At 38.4% G+C, this 27488-nt stretch overlaps 2 protein-coding genes across 9 annotated transcripts in view; both read left to right on the top strand.

Moving 5' to 3' along the window:
* Positions 1-19197, top strand: part of ryr1b (ryanodine receptor 1b (skeletal)) — a 64053-nt gene extending 44856 nt beyond the window's left edge. For 2 of the 8 annotated variants that reach the window (XM_026192241.1, XM_026192240.1), the window contains 33 exons: positions 22-134; positions 257-353; positions 449-555; positions 645-696; positions 786-866; positions 3196-3295; positions 3703-3782; positions 3925-4001; positions 4110-4183; positions 4592-4609; positions 7240-7320; positions 8720-8808; positions 9062-9190; positions 9546-9650; positions 10860-10889; positions 11659-11688; positions 11850-11931; positions 12024-13333; positions 13417-13499; positions 13803-13995; positions 14235-14321; positions 14571-14825; positions 14925-15055; positions 15452-15494; positions 15587-15720; positions 15808-15868; positions 15960-16106; positions 16209-16343; positions 16479-16635; positions 16881-16945; positions 17033-17133; positions 17311-17362; positions 17493-19197. In XM_026192241.1, coding sequence (XP_026048026.1) covers positions 22-134; positions 257-353; positions 449-555; positions 645-696; positions 786-866; positions 3196-3295; positions 3703-3782; positions 3925-4001; positions 4110-4183; positions 4592-4609; positions 7240-7320; positions 8720-8808; positions 9062-9190; positions 9546-9650; positions 10860-10889; positions 11659-11688; positions 11850-11931; positions 12024-13333; positions 13417-13499; positions 13803-13995; positions 14235-14321; positions 14571-14825; positions 14925-15055; positions 15452-15494; positions 15587-15720; positions 15808-15868; positions 15960-16106; positions 16209-16343; positions 16479-16635; positions 16881-16945; positions 17033-17133; positions 17311-17362; positions 17493-17588 — 4395 coding nt within the window. In that variant the 3' untranslated portion in view covers positions 17589-19197. The remainder of the gene's footprint in view (positions 1-21; positions 135-256; positions 354-448; positions 556-644; positions 697-785; positions 867-3195; positions 3296-3702; positions 3783-3924; positions 4002-4109; positions 4184-4591; positions 4610-7239; positions 7321-8719; positions 8809-9061; positions 9191-9545; positions 9651-10859; positions 10890-11658; positions 11689-11849; positions 11932-12023; positions 13334-13416; positions 13500-13802; positions 13996-14234; positions 14322-14570; positions 14826-14924; positions 15056-15451; positions 15495-15586; positions 15721-15807; positions 15869-15959; positions 16107-16208; positions 16344-16478; positions 16636-16880; positions 16946-17032; positions 17134-17310; positions 17363-17492) is intronic. The other 6 variants (XM_026192242.1, XM_026192246.1, XM_026192243.1 and 3 more) reach the window with 6 other exon arrangements.
* Positions 19198-19256: 59 nt separating this feature from the next.
* Positions 19257-25483, top strand: LOC113036140 (galectin-4-like). The gene is made up of 12 exons (XM_026192249.1): positions 19257-20299; positions 21820-21908; positions 22203-22407; positions 22632-22745; positions 23195-23218; positions 23877-23906; positions 24017-24052; positions 24201-24227; positions 24328-24357; positions 24718-24806; positions 24897-25062; positions 25197-25483. Exons 1-12 carry the CDS (start codon positions 20258-20260, stop codon positions 25341-25343), a joined length of 999 nt encoding a protein of 332 aa, XP_026048034.1. The 5' UTR covers positions 19257-20257; the 3' UTR covers positions 25344-25483.
* The last annotated feature ends 2005 nt before the right edge of the window (positions 25484-27488 follow it).

Genomic DNA, 27488 nt, shown 5'->3' with positions numbered 1-27488 from the left:
TATTTATTTTTTGTACATTAGACTGAACATCCCTTCAAGTCAAAGAAAATGGTTTGGCACAAGCTGCTGTCTAAACAGCGTCGCAGAGCTGTGGTGGCCTGTTTCAGGATGACGCCTCTGTACAACATCACCACGTAATGATTAGCAACTTACTTATTCAAAACATGATCGACAATAAAATCAAAAGGCTTTATGAGGCATTATACCTAATTATCTTAATTATCCCTAATTGTCAGTGATCTTTCATTGTTTGCAGGCACAGGGTAACCAACATGTTCTTGGATGCATACAAACGCAACTGGTTAGAAACCGAGGGTTACTCATTTGAAGACAAGATGATTGATGACTTATCAGTAAGTTACACTTTCATTAATGTTTCATCACTGGCATATTGTCTATTCTTTATACAAAGGGTCTGTCATGTTTTATCCTATCTATTAACGATTAGAAAACCATGGAAGAAGAGGAGGAAGAGGAAGAGGAGACTGAGACGAAGCCTGACCCCCTTCATCAGCTGATTCTTCATTTCAGCCGCACAGCTCTTACAGAAAAGCTGTGAGAGCGTCTTTCTTCCTCTGCCTCAGTTCTCTGACCTGTTCCTCAGTGACACTTACTGATTCCTGCTCTGTGGTATTTCTTTACAGTAAACTTGATGTTGACCATCTCTATATGTCATATGCTGATATTATGGCAAAGGTAAGACCTGTAAAACACCAATGGGAATAGATCTTGAAGCTGAACTTCAGAAGAGAATAATTCACCGACATTCTGTCTGCTGCTTTCAGAGCTGCCACATTGGTGAGGAGGACGAAGGGGGAGAACAGGAGGGGGAGGAGCCATCCTTTGAGGTGCGACAGACAGAGATGGTATGGGGGGACCAGGGGAAGGGAGGCAGGGGAGTCAGCGGAGAAGCAGCTCCCTACGCACTGAGTGACTACACCATGACATCACACTCGGCACATCCCCCCCACCCCACTCTTGCTACATTTCTCTTTTTTTTCCCTTTCTGTCTTCCTTTCGTTAACTCACACCACGTGTCTATTTCCTGTTGTGGTGGACTGACCTGTGCATGCCTTTCCTGGACTCTGCACACCAGTCGGGATCAATATTCTGAAAGAATGTTTTTTTTGTTTTGTTTTGTTTTTTCTAAATTGCATGACTCGAGTGTAGAGATGACGGCAGCTAAAGAATTCAAAATAAAACCCAGGTGAAGACAGACAAGTGAGTCTGTACTAGCTATTGAAATTTCAGAATCACAGTTTCCAAGCCCAAGGTGTTTCGACACTGTAATGTTGCAGCTGTGGTGATTTCAGAATTTCTGTTCCTTTTGGAACCTGATACGTAAATTGTGATGTTGCCCCTTTTAGACTTAATTTAGTAAGAAACAGATAATGGCGATTAATTAAGCCATAGCACAGGATCCCTAACAGGTCCCCTGTGCAAGTCTCAGAGTTTGTGGTCAGTGTCTTCTAGACATGCACCACCCTTTTCTGACTCACAACTCATGTAATCACCTGCTAATTTGACTGTGTTCACCCATATAGACTCACCTGAAAACTAGAGTTCTAACATCTGACAACTAATTGATTTTTGTTTGTCTTTCCTTTGAATTGGACAGCGCTAACAAGTTTCCCTCTCTGTGCTCACCAAGAATACAGTAAAAGCCTGCACAGTCAGCCGTACATATACCGCCCCAAGCCCAAACACACTCATGCGAGCATACAACAGCTACATTCACAGAGACATTCATTCATACACACAGTTTCTTTCCATTCTTTCTATTCATACTCTTATGCTGAGCGGAATCTCTGTAACCAGAGAAAAGTGCATTCATGTTTTTAAAACACTTCAGGCTCACGAGGGAGGGGGGCGGAGGGAGGGTTAGGTAGAGGTTTGGGTGCTTTGGGTGGGGGTCTGTGCATGATGTGCAGTGGGTGGATCAAATGTAACCTCTTTTGTCAACAGGATGGTTGTTCATTACCTGCTATTATTATAGTATTTGTACTGTACCACAGAATAATATAAAAAAGACAAGTATAGTGCAGCATAGTCCAAATAGCGTGAGTTAGAATACTGCGTCACGCAGCATTAAAGTTTGTGTGTTTTTTTATTCACTTTAATCTTAATATGTTATATTAAACAGTATGCAGTGTCTGCAGATGTGCAGACTCATTTGTTTGTCTAGTGTTCAGTAGTTTTAAAATATCACATACCTTTATTAATCTAATTCAAATAAATCTGAAGGGTGATGAGTGATTTGACAGTTTGACAAAGACTGCTGCTGTATAACTAAATGGTGCTCATAACCAATCAGCCTTTTTCAGAGTAAATATTTCAAAGTTGTTGAATAAAACAGTCTTTTTTTATTTTCATATCGTGACAAGTCAAAACTCTAAATGTCAAAAATATTTAGTCAAGCAAGCAACTTTTCCTCAGTTTCAGTTTAGGGTCTTATAGTTTATCTAAAAAGCAGACAAGCGTCACATACAGACAGGCTACTCCAGGTAGCATAAAATATAAGTTTAGGCTGTGAAGTAGAACAACCCTAAGCTGTTCTGTTGGAAGCAGGGGTTGCATGTTGTTTTACTCCAGCAACTGATGTTGCTTCCTAAGAAGAATATGTGAAGTGTGTGTTACAATCTGGGATGAAATGATTGCTGCAATTGAATGTTTGCACCTGTGTTAGATATCATAAACTGGAATAACTGTCTCCAACACTAATACATTGGAAGAGAATTGTATGTCTTCAAGAGTCCCGAGTATTAACACTAAAACAGCTTGTTTTTTTTTTACAAGTTCATTCAACACTTGAAAAGAATAGTTTAGCTGAAACAAACTGGCCACTATCTGATGGAAACAGTGAGAATCTGCTCACTTAACTGAGCTTAACACAAAGAAAGATTAAGAGAAGCTGTTTCATAGGTGATAAAATAAATGTAAGTGTAAAAAGTTGTGTTACGTACATATAACACGAATTATTAACCAGCAACTCTGGATGACATCAGGACCAATGGTATAGCAAATACAATAGCAAATTATATTTAGAATAAGATTATCAGGATGTGTGTGTTTTTAGTGTATGTGTGCCTGTACATGTGTGTGTGTGTGTGTGTGTGTGTGTGTGTGTAAGTGCGGGGGGCAGTGCAGTCTCTGTTGACAGGGTTACAGCTGTTTCCTTGCTACTCTGCTGCACAGGAAAAGGAGATGGAGAAACAGAGGCTCTTGTACCAGCAGTCCCGTCTGCACAACCGTGGTGCTGCAGAGATGGTGCTGCAAATGATCAGCGCCTGTAAAGGTAGCTGCTGCACATTAGATCTGCACACAGACACATAGTAGCACACTCTTACACACACACACACACACACACACACAAACACTTGTGTGAAAATTATGAACCAAGCGTTAGCTGTGTTAGATGAACCTGTTTATAAAAAAGTAGTGGGAGTAGGACGTGTAAATTTTGGGGGCTAGGAGCTCACTGAATAAACTGCTGTCCGTCATGGACAACCCATCGCACCCACTTTATGCTGTAGAGGCAGCACAGCTCATTCTCCCTCAGACTTATTCGACTCCCCTGCTATAAAAAAAACTGTAGGCAACCTTTCCTACCATTTTATCTGTTGTTATCTTGGCAAAGAGAATCCAGCTTCGCTATTCATGGTTGGGTCAAGTTGTTGTACGAGCGGTATCTGCTTGTTTCAGGTGAACCTGGAGCCATGGTTTCTTCTACACTCAAACTGGGAATCTCCATCCTCAATGGAGGCAACAGTGATGTACAGCAGGTAAAGAGCCTTCATGAGTATGATATATTTATGTCTATAGGCTAAAAAGATTTAAAAAACAAAATTTATTTTACCGCCTATCTACATCTTGACATCTTCATTAGAGCGTTGTTGTCATCATGCTCTTGTCATCTGTGTGCAGAGGATGCTGGACTATCTGAAGGATAAAAAGGATGTGGGGTTCTTCCTTAGCATTCAGTCTCTGATGCAGACCTGCAGGTCTGTAATATATTTATGGTTACGTCGATGTTATACTTCTGCTTACTGTTGGAGGGGATATACAAGTTTTTGTACTTTTTAAGCTGATTAAATGTTTGCTGTTAACAGTGTTTTGGACTTGAACGCTTTTGAGAGACAGAACAAGGCTGAGGGACTTGGGATGGTTTCAGAAGAAGGCACCAGTGAGTATGGTCGACAGCTTTCAATGGTCACTCACAAACTCAACATGCAATGCATACAAACATCTGCATCTTTGTTCTCCTCCTTTGTTTTGTGATATAATATAATATTTTCTTAGTGTCAGTCTTTATACTGTGCATTTGTGTGTGCCTGTATGTGTATGCCTGGTACAGATATCTTTTCATGTGTCCAGAGTCAAGGAGTCATGACACATGTGTGTTAGTCGCAGCATTTTGACTGTTAATGTATGAAACTGTTTATCATTCGCTGACAGTCATGAGAATTCTGGACTCACTCCGTCTCTTTGTTTTTTTCTTCCCTACATCTTGTTCACTTTGCCTGTTTCAACTCTTTACTCCTCATGCCTATGTCCTTCCTACGCATCAATTTGCTGCTCTCGCGGTTCAAAGATAAGAAGCTAGAACGTGGTAAATGAAACTTTGCTGTCATATATTTTTCTTTCTTTCTCCCCCTCCTTTCTGTCCTTTCTGTCCCTTGTGGCTCTTCTTCTTTTGACTAGCCTTTTCCTTGCTGTGAACTTAATATGCATTTCATTTCACACTCAAGAGCCCAGTAAAATTAAGCTTTAGAGTCATTTGGTCAGTGGTAGATTACAATATGTTGATATATTTATTCATTGTATCCAAGTTAATTTTTCTTTTTGAAGTGGCTGTGAAGTTTAATTTTCCTCCTTGAGTGTTTTATGACAGATCTACTGTAACTCCATCAAGCTCTGTCTCAGTATAGATCAATGGGAATGAAATGTGATCGTCTTATCTTCCTATTTCTTTGTATTTCATTCACAAATTGTGCTAGAAGCTAAAGTGTAGGAACTTTTTATGCTCTGCGTCGCTCTTATTTCCATAGTTTAAATGTAGTTTGTTTGCGTCTCCCGTTCCGGGCTGATCTTCACAAACTATGTAAATGGCCAGGTTAACCTCTGATCATTTCCATTTTGATTTGCTTTACTTCATCGGTATCGTAGCGTTGTTTATGAATCATCAGGTCATAATGTTTTACTGTGCTTGTTGTTAAAAAAGCTCAACGAGGCAGTCCAAAGGCAGCTCAGTAGAATCTCAGTCCTTGAGTATCTCCCTGTTATAGCGTCTATTTGTACATATTTTTGTACATCATTTCTTCTCTGCTTGTGCACAGCATATGATACGATGTGATAGTTCAATCTGGTAAGAAACAAGAAATGAAGTCTTTTTAAAGTTCCAGCTGTTGCTGCATCATATACCTTTAATGTATTTTGTTCTGGTAGCCTTCTAACTTTATTGCTACCTCTTTGCTTGGTATACCTATGGGAATATTTAACATGAGTCACAATGATAACGTATTTTTCCCGAGGCATGTGTCCATGACTGTTGTTTTAAGAAAAACCTGGCATCCCCCTCATGGCTTTGTTATGATTTGTTGTTGTTCATTCATGATTAAATCGAAGCATGCTTGTGCATCTTTTGGAAATAAACTGTTTTTACCTGATAGCATGCTATTAGAGAACTGTGAAATTGATATTTTTGCAGTATATGTAGCAAAGTGCAATGTTTAGGTTAGATTCTATTGCAAAGAAATTATGAAAGTCTTCCCAGTTCCTTCAAAAATATTGACAAAAGTGGTTATTAAAGTGCATTTTCCTGCATTCCCCCCTGATTTTCCCCCAACATCCAAGCTGATAGCTAACAGGAGTTTACAGAGTTCAGTAGATCTGTACTGCATGATGGTGTGCCGTGGAAGTTATATCTGTGTTTATGTGTTTACCATCAGTATCCATGTCCTGTTTTTTCAGCTGTATTTTTGTTATTTTGTGATTTTTATGTGTACTTTCATTGTCCACTACAGTGTGATGTGGCTGACACTTCTTGTTCATCTGAGTTGTGCAGATTTTTTGTGTTAAAAAATGTTGAGCTGGTTTGCAATACACATTTGTTCACATTCCATCACAGTCACACGTTCTTCAAGTTCAAACATGAATCTCAATTTCACAAACATTAAATAATGTCATTTTAAATAATGTCCACTCATGACCTATTCCTATAAATAACATTTGTGCTTACTGTTTAACTTTTAATGCTAATAAAATCTAAATCCAGCAGTGTTAAATGTGTAGATGAACAATATAAAGTTGGTTTACAATATTTAACTATTTGATGAGTGCGCTTAATGAAGGTAAACTGACCTGAATACTAAATTCTATAATCTTTCTATAACTGGTCATTTGAAAAAATAATTTCCATCCATCTATTCGCTTCCGCTTATCCTTTTCAGGGTTGCAGGGGTTGCTGGAGCTTGTCCCAGCTGTCTTAGGGTGAGAGGCGGGGTAGAACCCTGGACAGGTCGCCAGTCTGTCACAGGGCTAAGACAGAGACAACCAATCGCACTCACGTTCACTCCTGCATTCACGCCTATGGGCAATTTATTGTTTACAATTTCCAATTAAATAATTATTTGTTTTTATATTTTCTTGTACGAAGACAAAATGATTGGATATTTTGATCTCCTGGTGCATTTTTCCCTTTTCTTTGTTTATAATTTGTTATATGTGTATATATATATTTATATATGTGTGTGTATATATATATATATATATATATATATATATATATATATATATATATATATATATATATATATATATATATATATATATATGTTCAAGGTTCTTTATTTGTCACATGCATAGTTATACAAGTATAACACACAGTGAAATGTAACCACAATATATATATATACATATATAAACTATATAGAAAGAAAACTGGTCTGAATCTTTATCTACAACTTCTGTAAGGTGAAGTCAAATAGATCAAGTCAAAAAGGATACAATTCAAGTTTTGCAAAAGAACATTAAAATGTTAAAGAAACGTGAGCTAAAGGTACCCTAGCATTTTATAGGGTACTTCCTCTATAGCATCAACCTTTACTCCTAATATACATAATCTTGTGTTTACCACTATAATCTAACAGAATAAAAGCAGTTCATGTGTACGCTGTCCTGGGACTGCAGAAACCTGCTTTCGCACAGATTAATTAGCATGCCTTTTGTTATTCATCCTAGATGAGAAAGTGATGGCAGACGATGAATTTACATGTGACCTCTTCCGCTTCCTTCAACTTCTTTGTGAGGGCCACAATAATGGTAAGTCATGGCTGTACTAAATAAAACAAGTCTATTCACCAAACACCACGGCTGTATTTAGTGATCTTCCATGAGGCAGAGTGATGCCACCTTGTTTTTAGACTTTCAGCATTAAGTTTTGTATTTCATAAATGAAATTTTCAGCATACTTGGAGTCATTATCCGTGTGCATTGTGAAGCACGGTCAGGATTGCTTTCGGCTGAATATGAGTGGGGAATATAGAATAGAATGGAATAGAATAAACCTTTATTATCCCATGGAGGAGACATTTCGGTGTTACAGAGCTCTTACAGCAAGGAAAAATAAAATATAAAAGGAAGACACAAGGTGAACATTGAACGGAGATATCTATAAAATGGACAGGGATATGTATCAAATCTACAGAGTTATATATAAAATGTACAGTAAACAAACAAGCTGGTGAGTAAGATGACCAACAGGATGTTAAGCTGCATTATAGAGTCTGACAGCTGCTGGTAAGAATGACCTGCGGTAGCGCTCCTTCCTACACTGTGGGTGTAAAAGTCTACTGCTGAACGAGCTGCTCAGTGCTCGTACAGTCTCACGCAGGGGGTGGGAGGTGTTGTCCATGATGGATGTTAGCTTAGACTCTCCTCCCCAACCTGCTCAATGGACTTCAGGGGACAGTCCAGGACAGAGCTGGCCCTCCTGACCAGTTTGTTGAGTTTCCCCCTGTCTCTCTCTCTCCATATATATGTGTCAAAGATTGGTTAGAAGTTGTGAAGCAGTTTTTATTAACCACTGATATAATTGTTTCATTGTGCACTTTTTCATTCATTCTTTTTAAGAGTGATTTGGACACTCCTAAAGTTTTTTTAACATGAGTCACAGTTCCTGTGCATTCTCCCCGCATTGTTCTCCCTGTATCTCTGGTTCATGTCTCAAGGTTTCAGGTTTGTTTTTGCTTAGCTTTTCCCAGTTTAGGTTACTCTTAAGTTTTGGTTTTCGTCCACCTCGTCCCTGTTTGTTTCACCCTTTTGTTAATAAAGCTCGCTCACAACTAAGCAGTCTGCATCTTGGGTCCGTTAATAATTCACACAGAGTCTGTAGACTCCTGGTGGAGCATAGGGCCACAACAACACCACGCCAACGGACTCTATTTTGGGCTGTTCTCTTCAGCTGGGTCCACATCATTCTGGCGGCCTTTATTTTGCTCTAGACAGATCTTCTTCACGTCTGTTTGGGTCTCCCCACGGGACACTGTATATAGAACTGTAATTCCTAAACAGTTAATGCTAAATTTTTATAAAACTTCTTGAATTAAAGCTGAAAGTCAGCACTTGATGCACCTGGTGCATTATCGTCTGTCTGAATTTTTAAAAGTAGACTTCTTTAATTTTGGCAATTCAGTTAATTTTCTTTTCCTTTTATCCTCAGATTTTCAGAACTACTTAAGGACTCAGACAGGCAGCACAACTACTATAAATGTCATCATCTGCACTGTGGACTACCTTCTTCGACTCCAGGTCAGTCAGATATACAGTACTTACCCTGATTTTGGTAAGACTGAGGATTAAGCACCTTATATACAATAAAGCTTTTGAAAGGTTTCTTATTAATGACTTCTGGGAGCTCAAAAAGAGTCTTAATATGAATCCAGTATATCATAAAAATTAGATATTACAGTTAGCTTCTGATATTTTTAAGTTTTTTGAGAGTTAAATAAGTCATCCAGAACCCTTGCTAACATCATGTTCTTCCTCCTGTTCCTGCATGCAGGAGTCCATTAGTGACTTTTACTGGTACTACTCAGGAAAAGACATAATTGATGAGCCTGGCAAGAGGAATTTCTCCAAAGCAATGACTGTGGCCAAGCAGGTCTTCAACAGCCTGACTGAGTATATCCAGGTAAAAATCTTGCTGCATGAATGATAAGAAATCTTAGTGGAAGATAAGATTTCTAGGGGATATTCCAAATATGGGTCTACTGCCACGGCCCTCCAGACAGTGGTTAAGTGGAGAACCCCTTCAGATCTAAACTTTGTACATTACAGAGTAAATTGACTTTTTAGAAGAAATTCTACAGGTTTTGTATTCCTGCTTAGGATATGCATTTTTCAAAACACAGTTTTGTTCCCAAAATCAGACTTTTTAGAATTTTTGAAATATTTTGTTTGGTTACAAAGAAAAAAAATATGTCTTCCAAATTTGTAAGCGCACATGAATATTATCTTTATTTGCCGATGTGTGTGTTAACTTTCAGGGTCCCTGTACTGGGAACCAACAATCTCTGGCCCACAGCAGATTGTGGGACGCTGTTGTGGGCTTTCTACATGTCTTTGCTCACATGATGATGAAACTTGCTCAGGTAAGGAACATGCCATTGAAGTCATTAATTTTCAATCTTTTTCTTTTTTAGTTTTTATTTCCCGGTGTCAGGAATAATTTCCATTTAGAATCCACCCCCCCCCCCCCCCCACCCCAACTATTTTCTATAATAATCTAAACGTACTTGTTTATAAAAATAGTTGTCGATTTGTCTGTTTTGTTATGCTAATTATATAAACTGTCACTCTCTCGGTTCCTACAGAGAAAAGTATGTATTTGTTTGATTACTCTCAGGTTTAACTTTAGAAAAAATCTTAACCGTTTCCTCCCTTTTTAGTCATATTGTTTCTGCCACTTTGATGAGTCTTTTGATATTTAACTGTCTGATAAATATCAAAGGATATTTAAACCTTGCAAATTTTGTCCCTGGTAAAGTAATCTGTCTATATATTAAGTCTAACTGTCTTTACGTTTTAGTTAGATTGTAACCAAATTTAAATTAGAAATGCAAGATCATCTTCCTTCATGCATACAGTATTTGTCTTGTACCTACACGTTTATTAGCTATGTTCATCGATTCAACAACTTTGTTTGACATTTTAGATTTCCACCCAGAGAAATATGAAAACATTTTCAGAGTTGCAGAAATGATGGCTACTACATTAGCAAAGCTAATTATTCTCACTCAGTCTAATGTGGAATTAGAATTCCCCGAATAATATGAACTTCATTAAAGTTGGCAGAAACAACTTGAAAAAATATACACTTATTCCTTTCTATTACTTCTATTTTCCTACTTTACATTTTTGTATGATAAAGTTAAACTACCAGTGCTATTTGATTGTGCTTTGGGTGTTTGCTTTCAATAACACATGTCTACTGTCATTCATTTGTTTTGGTTTATAAGAAGCTGCAGTGTTTACTAACCTAATTTTGTGTGGCTGTTTTATTGCTACTGACACCACTGATTAAAAGGCATTTTTTATGTCATATGACTCTCCTGAAAATTAATTCTGTACAAGTACTTTGTTTAGGCAGGTTTAGATAAAACAAAACACATACATTTAAAAAAGTTTTGTTCGGAAGTTCTATGCCAAAAAAAACTTCCAGAACAATATATGCTGTCTTGGTTATTGAAATGGAGGCTGTTGCCTGACAAAACATTAGATAGTATTCATGCTGAGACAATCCAAAAACAAAGTAAACATTTAATGTAAAACAGTTTTATTTTCATGTGTAACTCTGTTAGATGCACCCCGATCCTGGACAGCGAAACGGCGTAAGAATCTGTGTTTTCACACCGAATCCATCTCATTTAAAGCCCCTCATGCTTTTTTAAAGCCCTCATGCTTAATACTTTCTTTAATAAGTTGCTTAATAGCCTGCACCATCTACATGTGCCTCTTTGTGTATTTTCTCTGCAGCACTTCATATTTTGTCTTTGCGTTTATTGTAATGATATAGATTTTAGGTCTCAACTGTTAAAGAAGCCAAAGTTACAGTTATTCACTTAGTTGTGCTAGATTTAGACCTCGATGATTATTACACACCAAACTGTAATTACACTTTTGTAAGTTAAGTGTCTCCGGATGTATTGTGATTGAATTTATTATTTCTTCTTTGAGGGATTCATTTCACTTTACTCCTTAAAGCCTTAACGTGTTGTATTGTCTCTCTTCATTTAGCTGTTTCATTTGCTGTAGATGATAAGCTGTTTAAAACGGTACAACTCTGATTTCGCAAGCAGTTTTTGCTGGCTTGCATGACATCCTTTTCCTCTAGATCTCCACCAGCCTGACAGCCACTATGACCTATGATAAACATTTGAAGTTTGTCATATCAGCTGGTGCAGGCCTTCAGGAGTGATAAGATTAGCATCTGCAAATATGGCTGTCGTCCATCCTGCAGTCTCTTTTTCAAATTAAGGCTGTTAGAAGAGCCATTTTCTTCCTTCCCCTTTCCTGTGTTTCTGTCTCACATCCTATCACATTCAGTGTACAATTTATTATATAAAAATGCATATTCTTTATTCAAAAATGCACCCCCAGGATCATTTTTGGAGTAGATCACACTCTGAGGTAGTGCCTTTCACTTACGTTTAAAAAAAAAAAGCAAATTATATTCAGTTTAAACTGTAATGTATACAAAAAATGGCTTTTTTTTAGTCAATACCCTTTAAAAAGCTTGTCTCTCTGCTGTGTCTTTGCGTTCTGGTATATACGTTTTGGCTCCATTGAAGGACTCCAGTCAAATTGGTCTCTTGAAGGAGCTTTTAGATCTGCAGAAGGACATGGTAGTGATGCTTCTGTCACTGCTTGAAGGTAAGCTACTCCTCACTATCAGATCATGTCTGCTTCTTTCTGTCAGATACATTCTATTGTCCTTATCTCATCTCTGCTTGTACTGCTATCAGGCAATGTGGTGAATGGTACCATTGCCAGGCAAATGGTTGACATGTTGGTGGAGTCCTCCAGCAATGTGGAGATGATCCTTAAGTTCTTCGACATGTTCCTCAAGCTCAAGGATATAGTGGCATCTGATGCGTTCCGTGATTATGTGACTGATCCACGTGGTCTTATTTCAAAGAAGGACTTCTCCAAGGCCATGGACAGTCAGAAGCAATACTCTCCATCTGAAATCCAGTTCCTCCTCTCGTGCTCAGAGGCTGATGAGAATGAAATGATCAACTTTGAGGAGTTTGCTGATCGTTTCCAGGAGCCAGCAAAAGACATCGGTTTCAATATTGCTGTTCTGCTCACAAACCTGTCAGAGCATGTACCCCATGACACTCGCCTTCAGAACTTCCTGGAACAAGCAGAGAGCGTGCTCAACTATTTCCGCCCTTTCCTTGGCCGTATCGAGATCATGGGAGCCAGCAGGAAAATCGAACGCATTTACTTTGAAATCAGTGAGGAGAACCGCAATCAGTGGGAGATGCCTCAAGTCAGAGAGTCCAAGCGGCAGTTCATCTTTGATGTGGTCAACGAGGGTGGCGAGAGTGAGAAAATGGAGATGTTTGTGAACTTCTGTGAGGACACCATTTTTGAGATGAACATTGCTGCATCTATCTCTGAGCCAGAGGGAGATGGTGCAGAAGAAGAAGATGATGAAGAAGAAGAGGAAGGTGGAGGAGATGAAGGAGAGTCTGGAGAAGGAGATGAAGGAAATGGTGAGGGTGAAGCTCCGGAGTCGGCTTCTGCCTTTGCAGAGTTTCTGAAGAGCGTGGTTAACTTCTTTAACATGTTCACCTTCCGTAACCTCCGGCGTCGATACCGCAAACTTCGAAAAATGACGGTAAAGGACATGATTATCGGCCTGGTTACATTCGTCTACACTGTTTTGATGGGCATCCTGATTTTTGTCTATAGTATATGCAAGGGTTTCTTCACACTAATATGGAAGGCACTGTTTGGTGGAGGCTTAGTAGAGGGTGCCAAGAAGATAACAGTCACAGAGATCCTGGCCAGTATGCCTGATCCCACCCAAGATGAAGTTCATGGGGACCTACCGCCTGAACCGGGTGCTAGGGAAGTCCAAGATGCAGATGGAGTGGCAGACCTCATAGATGCTGTGGGTGGAGAGGAGGAAGAAGAGGATGGTGAGGACAGAGAAGGTGGACGGTTGCCTGGCTTTAATACTCCTGGGGGACTTGGAGACATGGGAGAGACAACACCAGAAGAACCTCCGACTCCAGAGGGCACTCCACTGTTGAAGAGGAAACTGGTGGGTTGTTCTCTCTCATAGTTGTTTATTAATATGTACACTCTTTAGTAACTGGTTAATTAATTGTAAACTAATTAAAACAGCTGGCTGCTGCAGTAGGAGGACAAGGAGATGAAGAAAAGGTTGAACACGAAGAAGAGGCTCCTCAGGAGACCGAGAAAGCAGAGTAAGACGTTTGCCTGTTGTAGTCTGATGTCAAAAATAAGCAGGATCTGCTTAAAATGTGTCCTTGAGATTAAACATAATATATTTTCAATTCACTGAATTCACTATCATGTGTGCAATTATAAACAATTTCCGGATGTTATTGATTAAAAAACAGTTGTAACTCTGCACGGTTTTGTTAGCTGTTCACATACATAGCGTACACCCTTGTAGGTATTGAGTTTTTAATCACATTTTAAACAGTGCCAAAAGTCTAAAGCTATTTTTGTTTTCCCAAGCTTAAATTTCTTTGTGTCTTTCCAAGCACCGAGAATGGTGAGAAAACAGAGAAAGCAGAGAAAGCAGAGAAGGCAGAGCCTGAACCCGAGGTAAAGGAGGAAGAGCCTGAGGAACAAGAAGAGATAAGTGTGAAGACCAAAGTGAAGAAGGACAAGAAATCTGATAAGGAGGGCTTTAAACTGTGGAATGAGCTGGAGGTTCAGAGGATTAAATTCATGGTGAGCAGCTTTTTCTCTCAGCACGGTGTTGAATGTATTTTAACTGCCATGATGAGTACTAGAAAATGAGTCTGATATGTTCAGCTAGTGTACTAGAGATTAGTTTCATACATAGAACATTTTTAAAATGACCCCTAGTATACTTTTGTGATTAGTAACTCATGGAGGACACCTTATCAGCATGTGCATTTATCGGCATTTATCACAGCATTATTGCTAATTTCTTTATTTCTTTCCAGAACTACCTTTCTCGCAACTTCTACAATTTACGTTTCTTGGCCCTGTTCATTGCCTTCGCTCTCAATTTCATCCTGCTCTTCTACAAGGTCTGTTTTGACTAAATAATTTGATGTCATGACACCTGGGACGTAGCACTGTGCATTACAAATTCAGTTATTAGAATCTGTTAGTTCTGGAGTCTTACGTGCATAAAAATAAGCATATTCACATTTATACATCAGCACCAACTAATATTTGTGATCGTGTCTTAAATATTTCTTTCAGATTTTTAGTAAAAATATTCTTAGAAGCTTTACCAAGACCCTGAGGACTGCTGTTTTTTATGACCTTTCTAGGTGTCTGACACGCCTCCAGGTGAGGAGGAGTTTGAGGGTTCTGGTCTCTTTGAGGGTTCTGGGATTTTTGAAGGCTCCGGTACTGAGGAAGACGGATCAGGATTAGATGACGGAGGGGAAGATGATGATGAAGAAGGTCCTTTGTACTACTTTTTGGAAGAGAGCACTGGCTACATGGAACCAGCAATGGCTTTCTTTGGTATTGTTCACACCATCATCTCCTTCCTCTGTATCATTGGCTACAACTGCCTGAAGGTGTGTGAGAGATTTGCTTTTCTTTACTCCAAAAAAGTTTTAGGGGTGTGTTTTCATAGGTTTCATGCGGTATATCTGCTCCATCTCCACCTTTGTAAGGTCCCTCTGGTTATCTTCAAAAGAGAGAAAGAACTGGCCAGAAAGCTGGAGTTCGATGGCCTCTATGTCACTGAGCAGCCTGAGGACGATGACATCAAGGGCCAGTGGGACAGACTGGTGCTCAACACTCCGTAAGACCCATGTTTCAGTATCATTCGTGATACTTTATTATATAGAACCTGCTAGTACCAGGTTGGTACAACAAGGCACTCTTGCCCAGAGAACTGTCACTCACTGGGTATTTTCTCTTTTTCAAAGCATCCTGTTTAAACACTAGAGATGGTTGTGCAGTAAAATCACAGTATCACTGATAGAAGACAGAGAGCAAGGAGAGATGATGAGCTGATAAAGAGTGAAAGATGATTGGGCAATGAGAAAATAAGGAAAGAAAAAAAGAACAAACAGGGTTTTAGGTCAGGAAGATATTTATCTGTGCAAAACTGGAAAGGAAATGTGTGAGGCTCCAGAGTTTCAAATAAATAAGATAAACTGAGCACACTGTAGCTAATGTTTTTATCATTGTGCAGAACCTTCCCCAACAATTACTGGGACAAGTTTGTGAAAAGAAAGGTAAGACTTTTTTGTCTTTTTTTGTCAGCCACATTTTTGCAGTTATATATTGAAGTACGACGTTCAACTCAACATCTGTATGTGATTTCCAGGTTCTGGATAAATATGGGGACATTTATGGCAGAGAGAGAATTGCGGAGCTGCTTGGTATGGACTTGGCTTCTCTTGATGTCAGCGCCATGAGCCATGGAAAAAAGCCTGAACCTGACACCTCAATGTTCAGCTGGTAAGCTCACGCATTACATGAATCAATATCATTTACAGAGTTATATTTAAAAAAGGCATAAGGGCAAATGTGTCTGTTGTTGTGCAGGATAACATCTATTGACATCAAATACCAGATCTGGAAGAATGGTGTGGTCTTCACTGATAATGTGAGTAAAAGAAAGTTTTTATGTAATTAAAACATTAAGCGAATCTGCTTTGAATGCGGTCTTCCTGATGCATTTTTTAAATATCTTTTAGACTTTCCTCTACCTGGTTTGGTACATGTTGATGTCTCTGCTTGGGCACTACAACAACTTCTTCTTTGCTGCTCATCTTGTTGACATTGCAATGGGCGTGAAAACCCTGCGCACGATTTTGTCCTCCGTCACCCACAACGGCAAACAGGTTACACTTTTGCTAAAGATACGTAATCGGGCTTTCAGTTGACCTGTTTTGTTTTTTTGTTTTTTTACATTAGATCCTTTGTTTTCCTTCCTTTCGCTGCAGCTGGTGATGACAGTGGGTTTGCTGGCCGTGGTGGTGTACCTGTACACTGTGGTGGCCTTTAACTTCTTCCGCAAGTTCTACAACATGAGTGAAGACGAGGATGAGCCGGACATGAAGTGTGATGACATGATGACTGTGAGTGAAGGGCAACCCCCCCACAAAAAACAACAAAGCAAAAAAACCCACTTCAGGACACACCCAGCATGATTTTTTGGAGGTCGGCTCTACTATGCTATCTAAACTGACCTCTGACTTTACCTCCTCCTGCAGTGTTACCTCTTCCACATGTACGTTGGTGTGCGAGCTGGCGGTGGCATAGGAGATGAAATTGAGGACCCAGCTGGTGATGAATACGAGCTTTACCGCGTTGTCTTTGACATTACATTCTTCTTCTTCGTTATTGTCATCCTGCTGGCTATCATCCAGGGTAATTTTGTGTTATTTGTGGACGCTTACTGAACCACCGTATCATGACACAGGGCACTGCAATTTCACTGCAAACTGTATACAAATGGCTGTAAGCATAAGTCTAAACAGAAAATGGCATTTACAGCCAGTTTTAACACTGAAAAATGTAGCATTTAGCTATTTGTGCAGTATCACAAGTGAAGAAGATATTTCTGTTTTACAAAAATTAGAAAAGGGTAAAAAGAGTATTTGTCTGTCTCTCAGGTTTGATCATTGATGCATTTGGAGAGCTGAGAGACCAGCAGGAGCAAGTCAGAGAGGACATGGAGGTAAGGCTTAATTTTAAACAACCTACATCTCTCTTTCAACTACTAGACATGATTTTGTTTATCATAAAGTTTCCTTTCTCCCTTTAGACAAAGTGTTTCATCTGTGGAATAGGGAGTGACTACTTTGATACGACGCCGCACGGCTTTGAGACACACACTTTAGAAGAGCATAACTTAGCCAACTACATGTGAGTGGCATTACAAACACAGATGTGACTTTCACGCCATTAAACATAATACTCTGTTATTTAAAATAGAAAATCAGCAGATATTTGTGCTAATTGTATTAATCTGAAAATCATGTTTAACCCCTTAATGCTAATGATTTTGACTTCTGTCAAGTCTCATTTGTGTTTCTGTTTCAGGTTCTTCTTGATGTATTTAATCAATAAAGATGAAACAGAACACACAGGACAGGTGAGTAAATATAGGGATTGATTTGAGACAAATATTGATGTTTCAAAAACAAAGGTGCAGGCCTCCTTAGTATTTTTTGGAATTGTTAATTTTGAAAGTCGGCATTCACCAACGTTGCACCATTTTTCAGGAGTCATATGTGTGGAAGATGTACCAGGAACGATGCTGGGACTTCTTCCCTGCTGGAGACTGCTTCAGGAAGCAGTATGAGGACCAGCTTGGATAAAGTCATGAATCTTTACTCTGCATCCAATGGAGAAAGAGAGGAGAGAGAAGATATGAAATTTTAAGATCAAACATATCTATGTCTTAGTTTTGTCCTTTGCCTGCACAGTTCTCTCCTCTGTTAAAGCTATGCACACTTTGACTGCACTGTTGTACCACCTGCAGCAGAATGTTGTTGGAGCTTATTTAAGAAAGGGAGAGTAATAACCGTGAGGCATAAGAAGATACAAGAAGCCAGGGGCCTTTTTATTCTGCTATGACTACACTACATGGCCTTTTTGTGAAATATACATAGTTTGCCTTGCATATCAGTTGTGTCTTTTCAAATGGGGCTCTTTCGTCGCTACTGCTGTAAACGTTTTAGTGCCTATAGCAAAGCCACTGCTTCAGCAATCTCGTTTAGATTTTCAGTTTCAACACTTTTCTTTGAGATATTTTATTTATATTATTTGTAAAATTAGGATTTTTTTTTGTACATGGCTGCTGCTGACTGGTATTACATGTCTGACTGTTGGTGTTTCTGCAATAAAAGCAGCTCGCAGTCATTTTTCTGAGATCCTTGAGAGGGCAGTAAAGATATTTGGCCGCCTCTCACTCTTTTTCTCTCAAAGCTTGTCTTCGGAGAAGCAATCGTGAATAGAAACTTCTGAACTGACTTGCCAAAATAAAAAAACACACTGACATCAGTACATGGCATGTACCGGTGTGAATCAGCTGTACAGACGAACCTACTTGGCACTCTTAAGTCTTACAATGCATCCCTGAATGTATGTGGTGCCCAATCTCTGCTGGTGTTTCCGTGCCATATAAGATATCGATGATGTACACACACATACACTATAAGAGGATGCCAAGGTTATTTATTCTTTATATGCAGATCAGATCTTCTGAAGACGACCGTTTTAGCCCGTCTGTATTTCTGGCCAACAGTCTGTTTTATGACACTTTATGCACAAATAAGTTTTTGTCAGTGCATTAAAATAAGTAATGAATGTATCTAACGTATACACTTTGGCCAAAGCGTCATCTGTATAACTGAGGAATGACTAGGCTGCCTGGACGCTTTTTGATGAAAAGACATATTTTACTTAAACCATAGATACATATATTTATTTTTATTTGGGGCTTTGAGGGATTTAAATGACCCTTGCTACTTTGTTGGACACGTGTGTCCTGTTTGTGACATCCTCAGTGGTGAAGAGAAATGGTCTTACACAGGTTTATATGCCCAGTTTGCAGTCAGAAGAGAAAGTTAGCTTTTGTTTTTGCTAGTTAGGTTTTTATGATCGGTATTTTTAGGAATTCAACATATGAATTATTTTCTCAATTTAAATTTGATGCATTGATCTCAGACCGTTCTGTCTCACTACGCCTCCTCCTGAACACATAAAAACTCATTTACTCTCCATCTTGTATTTAATGTTATTATATGTCAAATACAGAGCAGTATTTTGGTTGCTGATGACTCTGAAGTGTGCATTTGCTGCTGTAGCCCTATCAGAAGCAGTTGATGTTATGGAACTGAATAGAGATCACTACTTTCCACTTGACTGAGTGTCCTCTGACTGAACCCTGTGTTTCAATACAGAATAAACAGACTATTTTAAGGAGAATGTGAAGATGTCTCCTTATTTCCGTGCAAGCTTCTGTGTGTTTCTGGATGTACATCTCCCCAGATTTGTTCTTCATGTTACCTTGTATTTAGAAGTTACAAATTCCATTCATATTTGGTCTCACAAGGTTGTTCTCCAGTAAGATGAGCCAGGCAGTCTTCATGCATTTCTTTTGGGCGATAACACTGATTTTCATTTTGCAATTACACATTGAAGTGGCAAAAGCTAGAGTTTACATTTTATTAGATGAAAGATTTTATAGGTTTGATGGTGTCTTTAAAAACTTTAACTTAACCAAATATGAAAAGTCCTTAGTTAAGCAGGACACACCCATGTATTACTGTGACAGTTTTGTTCTTTGAATGAATTTGTGTGGGTCTACATTCAACCACACAACCATTCAGTGTGTTTACTTTACAAAGCACTTGCTGGATTAAGCTAACGCCTCCATGTAGTATGTATGCGTACATTTATGAGGTTACCTGAGTGGGAGATAAGGATTACTTGTGCTTCTGTTTGGCTTTAGCAGATAGCCTTGTTTGGATATTTAATGAATCATACTTAGAGTACACACCTCTACGGTTCTGTTTTATGATATCAGGTTTCTGTGTGTACCAGAGGTAATTTATTCATACATACAGCTCTATTTCAAAAGAATTCTGTTGCACACAAACTACAAAATGCACTATAACAAACATCATTGTACATCATGTATTGAGTATGAATTTAATCAGGTCTACCATAAATAGAATGAGGACCATAGAATGAATCACCACCCTGTAGAATGGATACTCATTGGTTCATCATTTTGGTTTTTCCTTGCACAGCTGCACACAAATGCATTCTCAGTCTTTTTCTTTCAAGTGCCACTCCTCGGCAGGGGCAAAGGTTATTTGCATCACGTTACTCCAAAGTAAACACAGTGATGCAGGGCTGGGTGTGGTACCCTGTTCTACCCCTCCCTCACTGCTTGTATAAAATAATGCATCTGGGTGGTATTAGTGTTCGGTGAAGTTCTCCTGTTTTGTTCTGCTCGCCCATCTTACTGACTGCAGCCATGTTTGTTGCTCCTCCTGGCTATCAGCCAATTTATAGCCCGGTAAGTATCTGCACGCACTGATACCCACAAAAATATGTTTTTTTCTATTAGGTCTTAAACAAGCGTCATTGTTTTTGTTCTGTTAATAACAATAATATTTGAGCCTGTGGCACTGTGTGAATTTTATGCTGAGAAGATGTAATAAATTGTCCTTAGGTTCTCATAGTTTCATTACCATTACAGGATTTTGCAAATGTATTAACTCAAAAGTGCAATCACATACTTTGTTAGAGAATTCAGATAATATCACAATGGAAGGTCGGCCGTTTTTGTAAGGAGAAACCAAAAAAGTGACACCACAAAATGATAGCAAAGACTTAGTATTTTTAGTTGGATCTTCTTTTTAGTTATTCAGTTTTTTCCAGTGGTTCCCAAAAATGACACGTTTTAAGTGAGGGACATTAATGAAGGCATGAGATTAGGAAAGTTTATAACACTTAGAACAGGAGTAAGTAAACAACGTTCTAATTGTCCATAGTACTGGTCACGGTTCTTAGTAGAAGGATAGACTAAACAATCTGACCCATAAGGAAGTATAGGTCAGGATATACAGCTAAATTCAATTCATTTGTATTTATATAGTTCTAAATCACGACAGCTGTCGCTTCAAGACCCAGCCAGGCCCTAATAATCAGATAGCCCCCTGTGATCAAGCACTTGGGGAGGAAAAACTCCCTTTTAAGAGGAATAAACCAGGCTCGGGCACCCATCCACCATGACTGTTTATGGGTGAGGGGACAAAGACAGGGCAGAACATTAACTGGAAGTGAGTCATAGATTAATAATGACTAGCGATAACATTCAAAGTTGTGCATAAACACACAAAGAAAGAAACGCGCAGTGCATTATGGAAAGTCCCCAGCAGAATAGGCCTATTGCACCATAACTAAGGGAGAGTTCAGGGTCACCTGTTTCAGCCCTTTTGTTGAACATGGCTTGTTAATAGATTGATTAATCATATTTAAGACTTGTCCACTGTGGTGTATACTGAGGTAAAAATACAAAAATTATGTATTTTTCCAAAGAATTATGGAAGACAGTGTATATAATACATGGACTGTGTGTGTTTTGCCATGCCCAGTAACAGAGAGAGAGGCCAAACTGAGAGAGTAAGAACTGTTGTGAAATAAGATAAACACTAGACAGATTCACAATGCTGTCCATACTACCCAGGCCTTTGTATAAATATTGAAATGCTGGGCCTCTTTTGGCTTCATTGAAACAAATAATACATTTACAGATTTGGTACAAACCAAATAGAAAAGCCTGATTAATATTTTACATGCATCAAATATTATTGTACATTAAATCCTAATTTGACATTTAACTAGTAACTACACTAATAATATATACAAATATATTATGATTGTTCAAAATAACACTAGAGTACTGTAATTAATCACTGCAAAGTAATTTGTAACTTGATTTAATCATAATATGACTGACATTTGGACTATGAAGTGCGTACATTCCACAGTGTTGCTGTGTTACAGTTACTTAATATTTTGTCCCTGGCACAGGACATACCCTATCTAGGGCCTATTAATGGAGGGCTGAGGGAAGGAACATCCATCTATATCCAGGGGACCATTCCCAAGCACATCACCAGGTGAGGGGAAGACATAAACTCGTGACCCTATACACTTTACAGAAAATTTGTTATAGTCAATAACTGTTAAACAGTTTTGTCTGTTTCCAAGGTGGTTGTCTTTAGCTATGATTTATCATTTATATCCAAGAGGCAGCAGTGATTCAGGATCATAGTCCATTAACGGGCAGAGTAAAAACTGCACATACCTCACTGTGTCAACATATTAAGCTCTTTTTTTTCTTTTTCTTTTTTACAACAGTTACAGTTTCCTAATCTTATCTGCTTTCTTTCTTTCTTTCTTTTCATTGGCAGGTTCTTTATCAACCTGATTTGTGGAGAATCTGAATCCAGCGACATTGCCCTACACTTCAACCCTCGATTTGATGGCAGGGACAAGGTGGTCTTCAACACCTGTCAGAATGGATCCTGGGGGTCAGAGGACAAGATTCACAAAATGCCTTTTAGAAAGGGAGAGCATTTTGAAATGGTCATCATCGTTACTTTGCAGGGCTACCAGGTCAGGACAAACTGTTGTACAGACAATGAAAACAAATTCTATGTATGTAAAAATGTAAAAATCTATTCATGTAAAAGCTGTAAATGAAGACTCAATAAATGGTTTATTCTCAGTATAATATAATTGTAAGGTATTATAGTCAGTATGTGATCAGTTATATTATTACCACTTATGCTTCTTTTATTGATTTAATCCAACACAAATATGACATTATTCTGTTGCAGATTAAAGTAAATGGGATTGATTTCCATATTTTTCAACACCGCATCCCTATGGAGCAAGTTCGTGGGCTGCAGATTGCAGGAGATGTTTCCATCCAGACGATTAATTTTATTGGGGTGAGTCCTCAGCTCCGTGAATCTTCCGCATTGATGCTTCGGGCTTTGCTGGGAAAAATAAATTAAGTCAAAATTATCAAAAGTTTAGATTTAACAAGTCTGGCAGCTGTTGGCTAAGGATTTCTGCTTATGTGCCCAATAGGGCATGCATAGGTATCATGAAGGAATGGGAATAATTAAAAAAGAACGTGTTGCATCATATTCAGAAAAATCTTTTCTTTCATGTTTTGCTGGGTTTAAAAGTCATCTCTTTACAAATGTGAAATTAGCAGATGAATAAATATGTTTGTATGAATGAATGAATATGTATGTTTCTATCAATATGCCAGATTTCTCCTTGTATTTCAAACAACACAATCTTCTGTGTTTAATCATTATTATGGTCAACAGCACTTACTTTGTGAAGATTTTGTTTTTAATTCATTTTTCCCCCTATTTGATCTTTTTAGGGTGGAATGGGAGGAGGAATGGGAGTGAGTATATATATGTAATATCAAAATGATACAAATTAATTTACCACAGCTTTTTCATGATTACAGTCATTACCTGCTTTTCAACAGGGAGGATATCCAGGAGGTGGCATGGGGGTATGTTACTTTTGCTCAGATGTGATTTCCATTCTGTTTATTTAAATATTACTGTAGTGAGATAAAGTGTGCATATATTTAATTTGAACTGCACCGTGCTTCTTTTGACATCCAGGGAGGTTACCCAGGTGGCATGGGAGGAGGAATGGGAGTAAGTGTACTGAGTAACTGAACATTTGCTTTTGATAAGATCACTGTAATTTTTCAAGTGCCACATTAGTACGCAAATGGTAAAACATACATATTTGAACTTTTCAGCCAGGAGGATATCCAGGAGGTGGCATGGGGGTATGTTACTTTTACTGAAACATGTTTTACATTCAGATTCTTTAAATATTACTGGATCTGTAGTGAGAGGAAGTCTGCACATTTGAACTGCACTGTGTTTCTTTTGACATCCAGGGAGGTTACCCAGGTGGCATGGGAGGAGGAATGGGAGTAAGTGTACTGAATATTGTATATTTTCTTTTGACAAGGCCACTGTAAGTTTTCAAATAACATGCTAGTACACACATCATTAAACAAACATGTTTGAACATTTCAGCCAGGAGGATATCCAGGAGGTGACATGGGGGTAAAAAATACTTTTATTCCTCAGATTTACATTTGCTATATTATAAAATGCAGGTCACACATATGTAACAGAATAAAGTAATTTTAAAACTTCTGATTGATTCCTTGCAGGATGGATATCCAGGAGGCATGGGAGGTGGAATGGGGGTATCGAATTATGCTATAACTTAAATAATCTGTGCAAGCTGAATTTTTATGACAAAAATCTTAATTTAAGTTTCATTTATCTTTCATTTTCATTTTGTTTTTGTATTTCTTTTTATTATTATTAATATCATTATTATTATTATTTAAGGGCAACTTTCCAGGCTCAAATCTGCCGGTGAGAACAATGCACAAAAAAATCGACACGTTCTTTTTATACACAGTTCATATATATTCACATTTGCTAAACCTACTCATATTTTCTATCTACTAATCAGGGTATGAGTGGGCAGCCAGTCTACAACCCTGTAAGTAAAATTTGCATAACACTCAACTTTCAGTCCAGTCACTGACTCCACGGGTATTATATCGAAAGATTAAATCTGAAAATATGAGGTGAATTTAGTCAAATGAAGATGATTTGTTTAGAGAACATAAACAAACTCATGTGCTGAACTTTGTTTAATGAAAATGTTCAATTTTACCTTTTCTATTATTATGACTAAGAAAAGCATGTGGGTTGTGAGGCTTGAACTTTTGTTGGTTTCTGAAATGATGCATAACAAAGAAAGTTTGACAATCACTGTTTTGTACACCTCTTATTAGGCCACCTGTGTTACTGTGTAATACTGTAATACTCATATAAGATATCTCATTTTGTTTTTAAGCCTGTGCCCTACTCCAACATCATCCCAGGAGGGATGTTCCCTAAGAGGACCATCATCATCAGAGGCATGGTTCCCTATGGAGCACACAAGTGTGTGATTTTAAGACTACTTGCCGAAATCTCTAGTGCAGTACTAAAGTGCTAACATGAATGTTTAACGCTCATGGATGTGTGTTTCAGATTAAGGATCAACTTTTTGGTGAGCAGATCTCGAGACATTGCTTTCCACATGAATCCCAGAGTGAGGGAAGGAATTGTTGTAAGAAACAGTATGATTGGAGGAAACTGGGGCCAGGAGGAGAGAGAAATGAGCATGAATCCATTTATGGAGGGCCAGTACTTTGATGTAAGTAACATCAGTCACGCAGTCGTAATATCAAGTCCTTATGATGAATTTTAGAAGCAAATTTTAATGTGATTTTGGCAAATTCTAGAAAACTTTCTGTGTCAGCATTCAAAAGTTTTCCCTCTGTCCCTCAGATGTCAATCCGTTGTGGAAACCAGAGGTTTAAGGTGTTTGTGAACGGGCAGCACCTGTTTGACTTTTCCCATCGCTGGCAGTCCTTCAATGAGATCGACATGCTGGACATAGAAGGCGATGTGCAGATCTCCTACATCCATTTCTGATACCCCCCCTCCCCAAAAAATAAATAATTTTGTGCAACTTTCAAAACTATGTCATCCACAGAGTTGCTTATCTCAGTTTCTTACCTGCTTTGAGATCAGATATCTCAATAAGATCAAATGTCACCTCAGTATCTGCTGTATTGTTTATACCAGTTAACTGAATTAATAAATCATTAATGATTCATGAATTAATTGATTTATTTCTTATGCAAAGCTTCTTCAGTTCAAAGTCAAATGGTGGAGAGTCCCAGATTTAAGCTCTGTGGGAGTAACCCACCGAGAGGGACAATGGACCCCCTAATGATCCTCTACCTAATCACATGAGCTAAGGTGTGAAAATGGGTGTGGATCACAATCAGCCAAGGTTTCAGGTGAGCTCATTGTGAAACCTAGCCCCACCCTATCATGTGATTTCCTGAGGTCAGATGGCCCAGGGTGTGAGTGGGCATTAAGGCATCTGGGAAGGGATCTCAAAACTGGATTATAGATGGCAGACAGTTGGTGTCGTAAACCACTGCCTCTGTTCAAAGATGGTCGCTCACAGTGGACGTAAATGGCTTCTTTTACTCCTCTTTCAAACCATCTGACCAAAATGTGAACATTGGCATCCTCGAAAGAGAGACCTTTGTCCTTTAGATGCAGATGGACCACCAAGTCTGAATAGTTTATATTAATGGGCCAATAGGTTCAACTATAGGAGCACGGGGGTGTGTTTAAATGAGACACAGACAGGAACGTGACTGGAAAGAACCAGTCTGCTTTAGTGAACCAAACCATAAGTTCTGACAACCACAGGGTTAAGGCACTTTACAGAATTGTGGAAAAGAAAATTACAAAAAATTAAAGAAAAGTAAAACCACACAAAACTACTAATATAGCACCCTGGCCAAGTGTTAGCTTTTAGCTCTCAATGTTGGGTGCACCCTGGTAACTGACTCCTTAACTTTTACAGAAAACAGATGACTCAAATTCAATGTCCATTCTAATGAAGATCTTACACACCATTCACATGTGGAAAATGTTCTACACGGCAGCTTATTATTCAGAGTCCTAAATAAAACTTGTTCAAGGGGTATAGTCCAAAAATTCCCAGGGTGCGAAAGAAATTAGGGATGAGAAAATTTCAGTCAGTGGTCTTTCATATAACCACCTGAGTGTGAAAGTGTGAGTGATACAGGCCTACCACACCGCAAGGCGCAAGGTGCAGCAGATCATCAGGTGGAAAAGAAGGAAATCTCAGTCTCAGAAGAGGAATTCAAATACTAATTATGCTGTTCTAGCTATAATCCACAACTTAGGCTTGTGTTGAGATCATATTAGACATCAATTTGCAATTAAAATACTCAAATTTGCAAAAAAAAAACCCCACTTCTCTTATACAACCTATCCATTACCGCAATGTATTGTCAAAACATTTTTTTGTAAATTGCAAAATAAGCACTTTTCCAAAAACAATAGGAAAACATTAAAACTTACCAAGCAAATTATATAAAGTTATTGCATATGCAACAATTATTAATCAAAATAATTCAGATGAATTCAGTTATTTGAACAATAAGTTGTTCAAATAACTTTTGATTTGAACAAACAGACAAAAATTAACTGAGGCATACACAATATGTGCTCACCGATCTCAGTGCATCATGCTCTCATAGTGATGTGCGAATCATGAACGAATCGTTCAATACTCGAGAATCACTTTACTGACTCGTGAATCATGATTCACAAGCCCAACTGACTCGTTGACTGACTCATCCCTGTTACTGAAGCAAACTAATTTCATTAGTAGAAATATATCTAGCTCATAATTAAAATTGTGGAAAAAAACAACAACAACCAGTTTCTTAACAAAAACAGTTCTGCTCTGGACTGGACGAAAAAACCCTGAGTAAAAACCTCACATCAAGACAATAGCTCATCAGTTCACAGCATCGCTGTGCTAACATGCTAACAGCACATTTGAGCTACTCAAACATGCGGGGCTCTAAATGACATAACAGGGCACGTTTTTTACTCTTTAATGACAGTAATATGATGTCTCAACGTGAATACAAATAAACATAAGTTGTACTTTAAGTGTTACCTCACTCCTGGAAGCAGAATGAGATGAACTTTCAGGCAGTTGATAACAAATTAGACTTAACA

This window comes from Astatotilapia calliptera, chromosome 14 (assembly GCF_900246225.1).
Source record: "Astatotilapia calliptera chromosome 14, fAstCal1.2, whole genome shotgun sequence".
In the NCBI taxonomy this organism is placed as follows: Eukaryota; Metazoa; Chordata; class Actinopteri; order Cichliformes; family Cichlidae; genus Astatotilapia; species Astatotilapia calliptera.
This window is presented reverse-complemented; position numbering and strand designations above follow the sequence as displayed.

Coding starts and splice junctions, on each gene's coding strand:
- LOC113036140 (XM_026192249.1), top strand. CDS start 20,258: ATGTTTGTTGCTCCTCCTGGCTATCAGCCAATTTATAGCCCG. Junction 22,408..22,631: donor TTACTTTGCAGGGCTACCAG/GTCAGGACAAAC, acceptor ATTCTGTTGCAG/ATTAAAGTAAATGGGATTGA. Junction 24,807..24,896: donor GTTCCCTATGGAGCACACAA/GTGTGTGATTTT, acceptor TGTGTGTTTCAG/ATTAAGGATCAACTTTTTGG.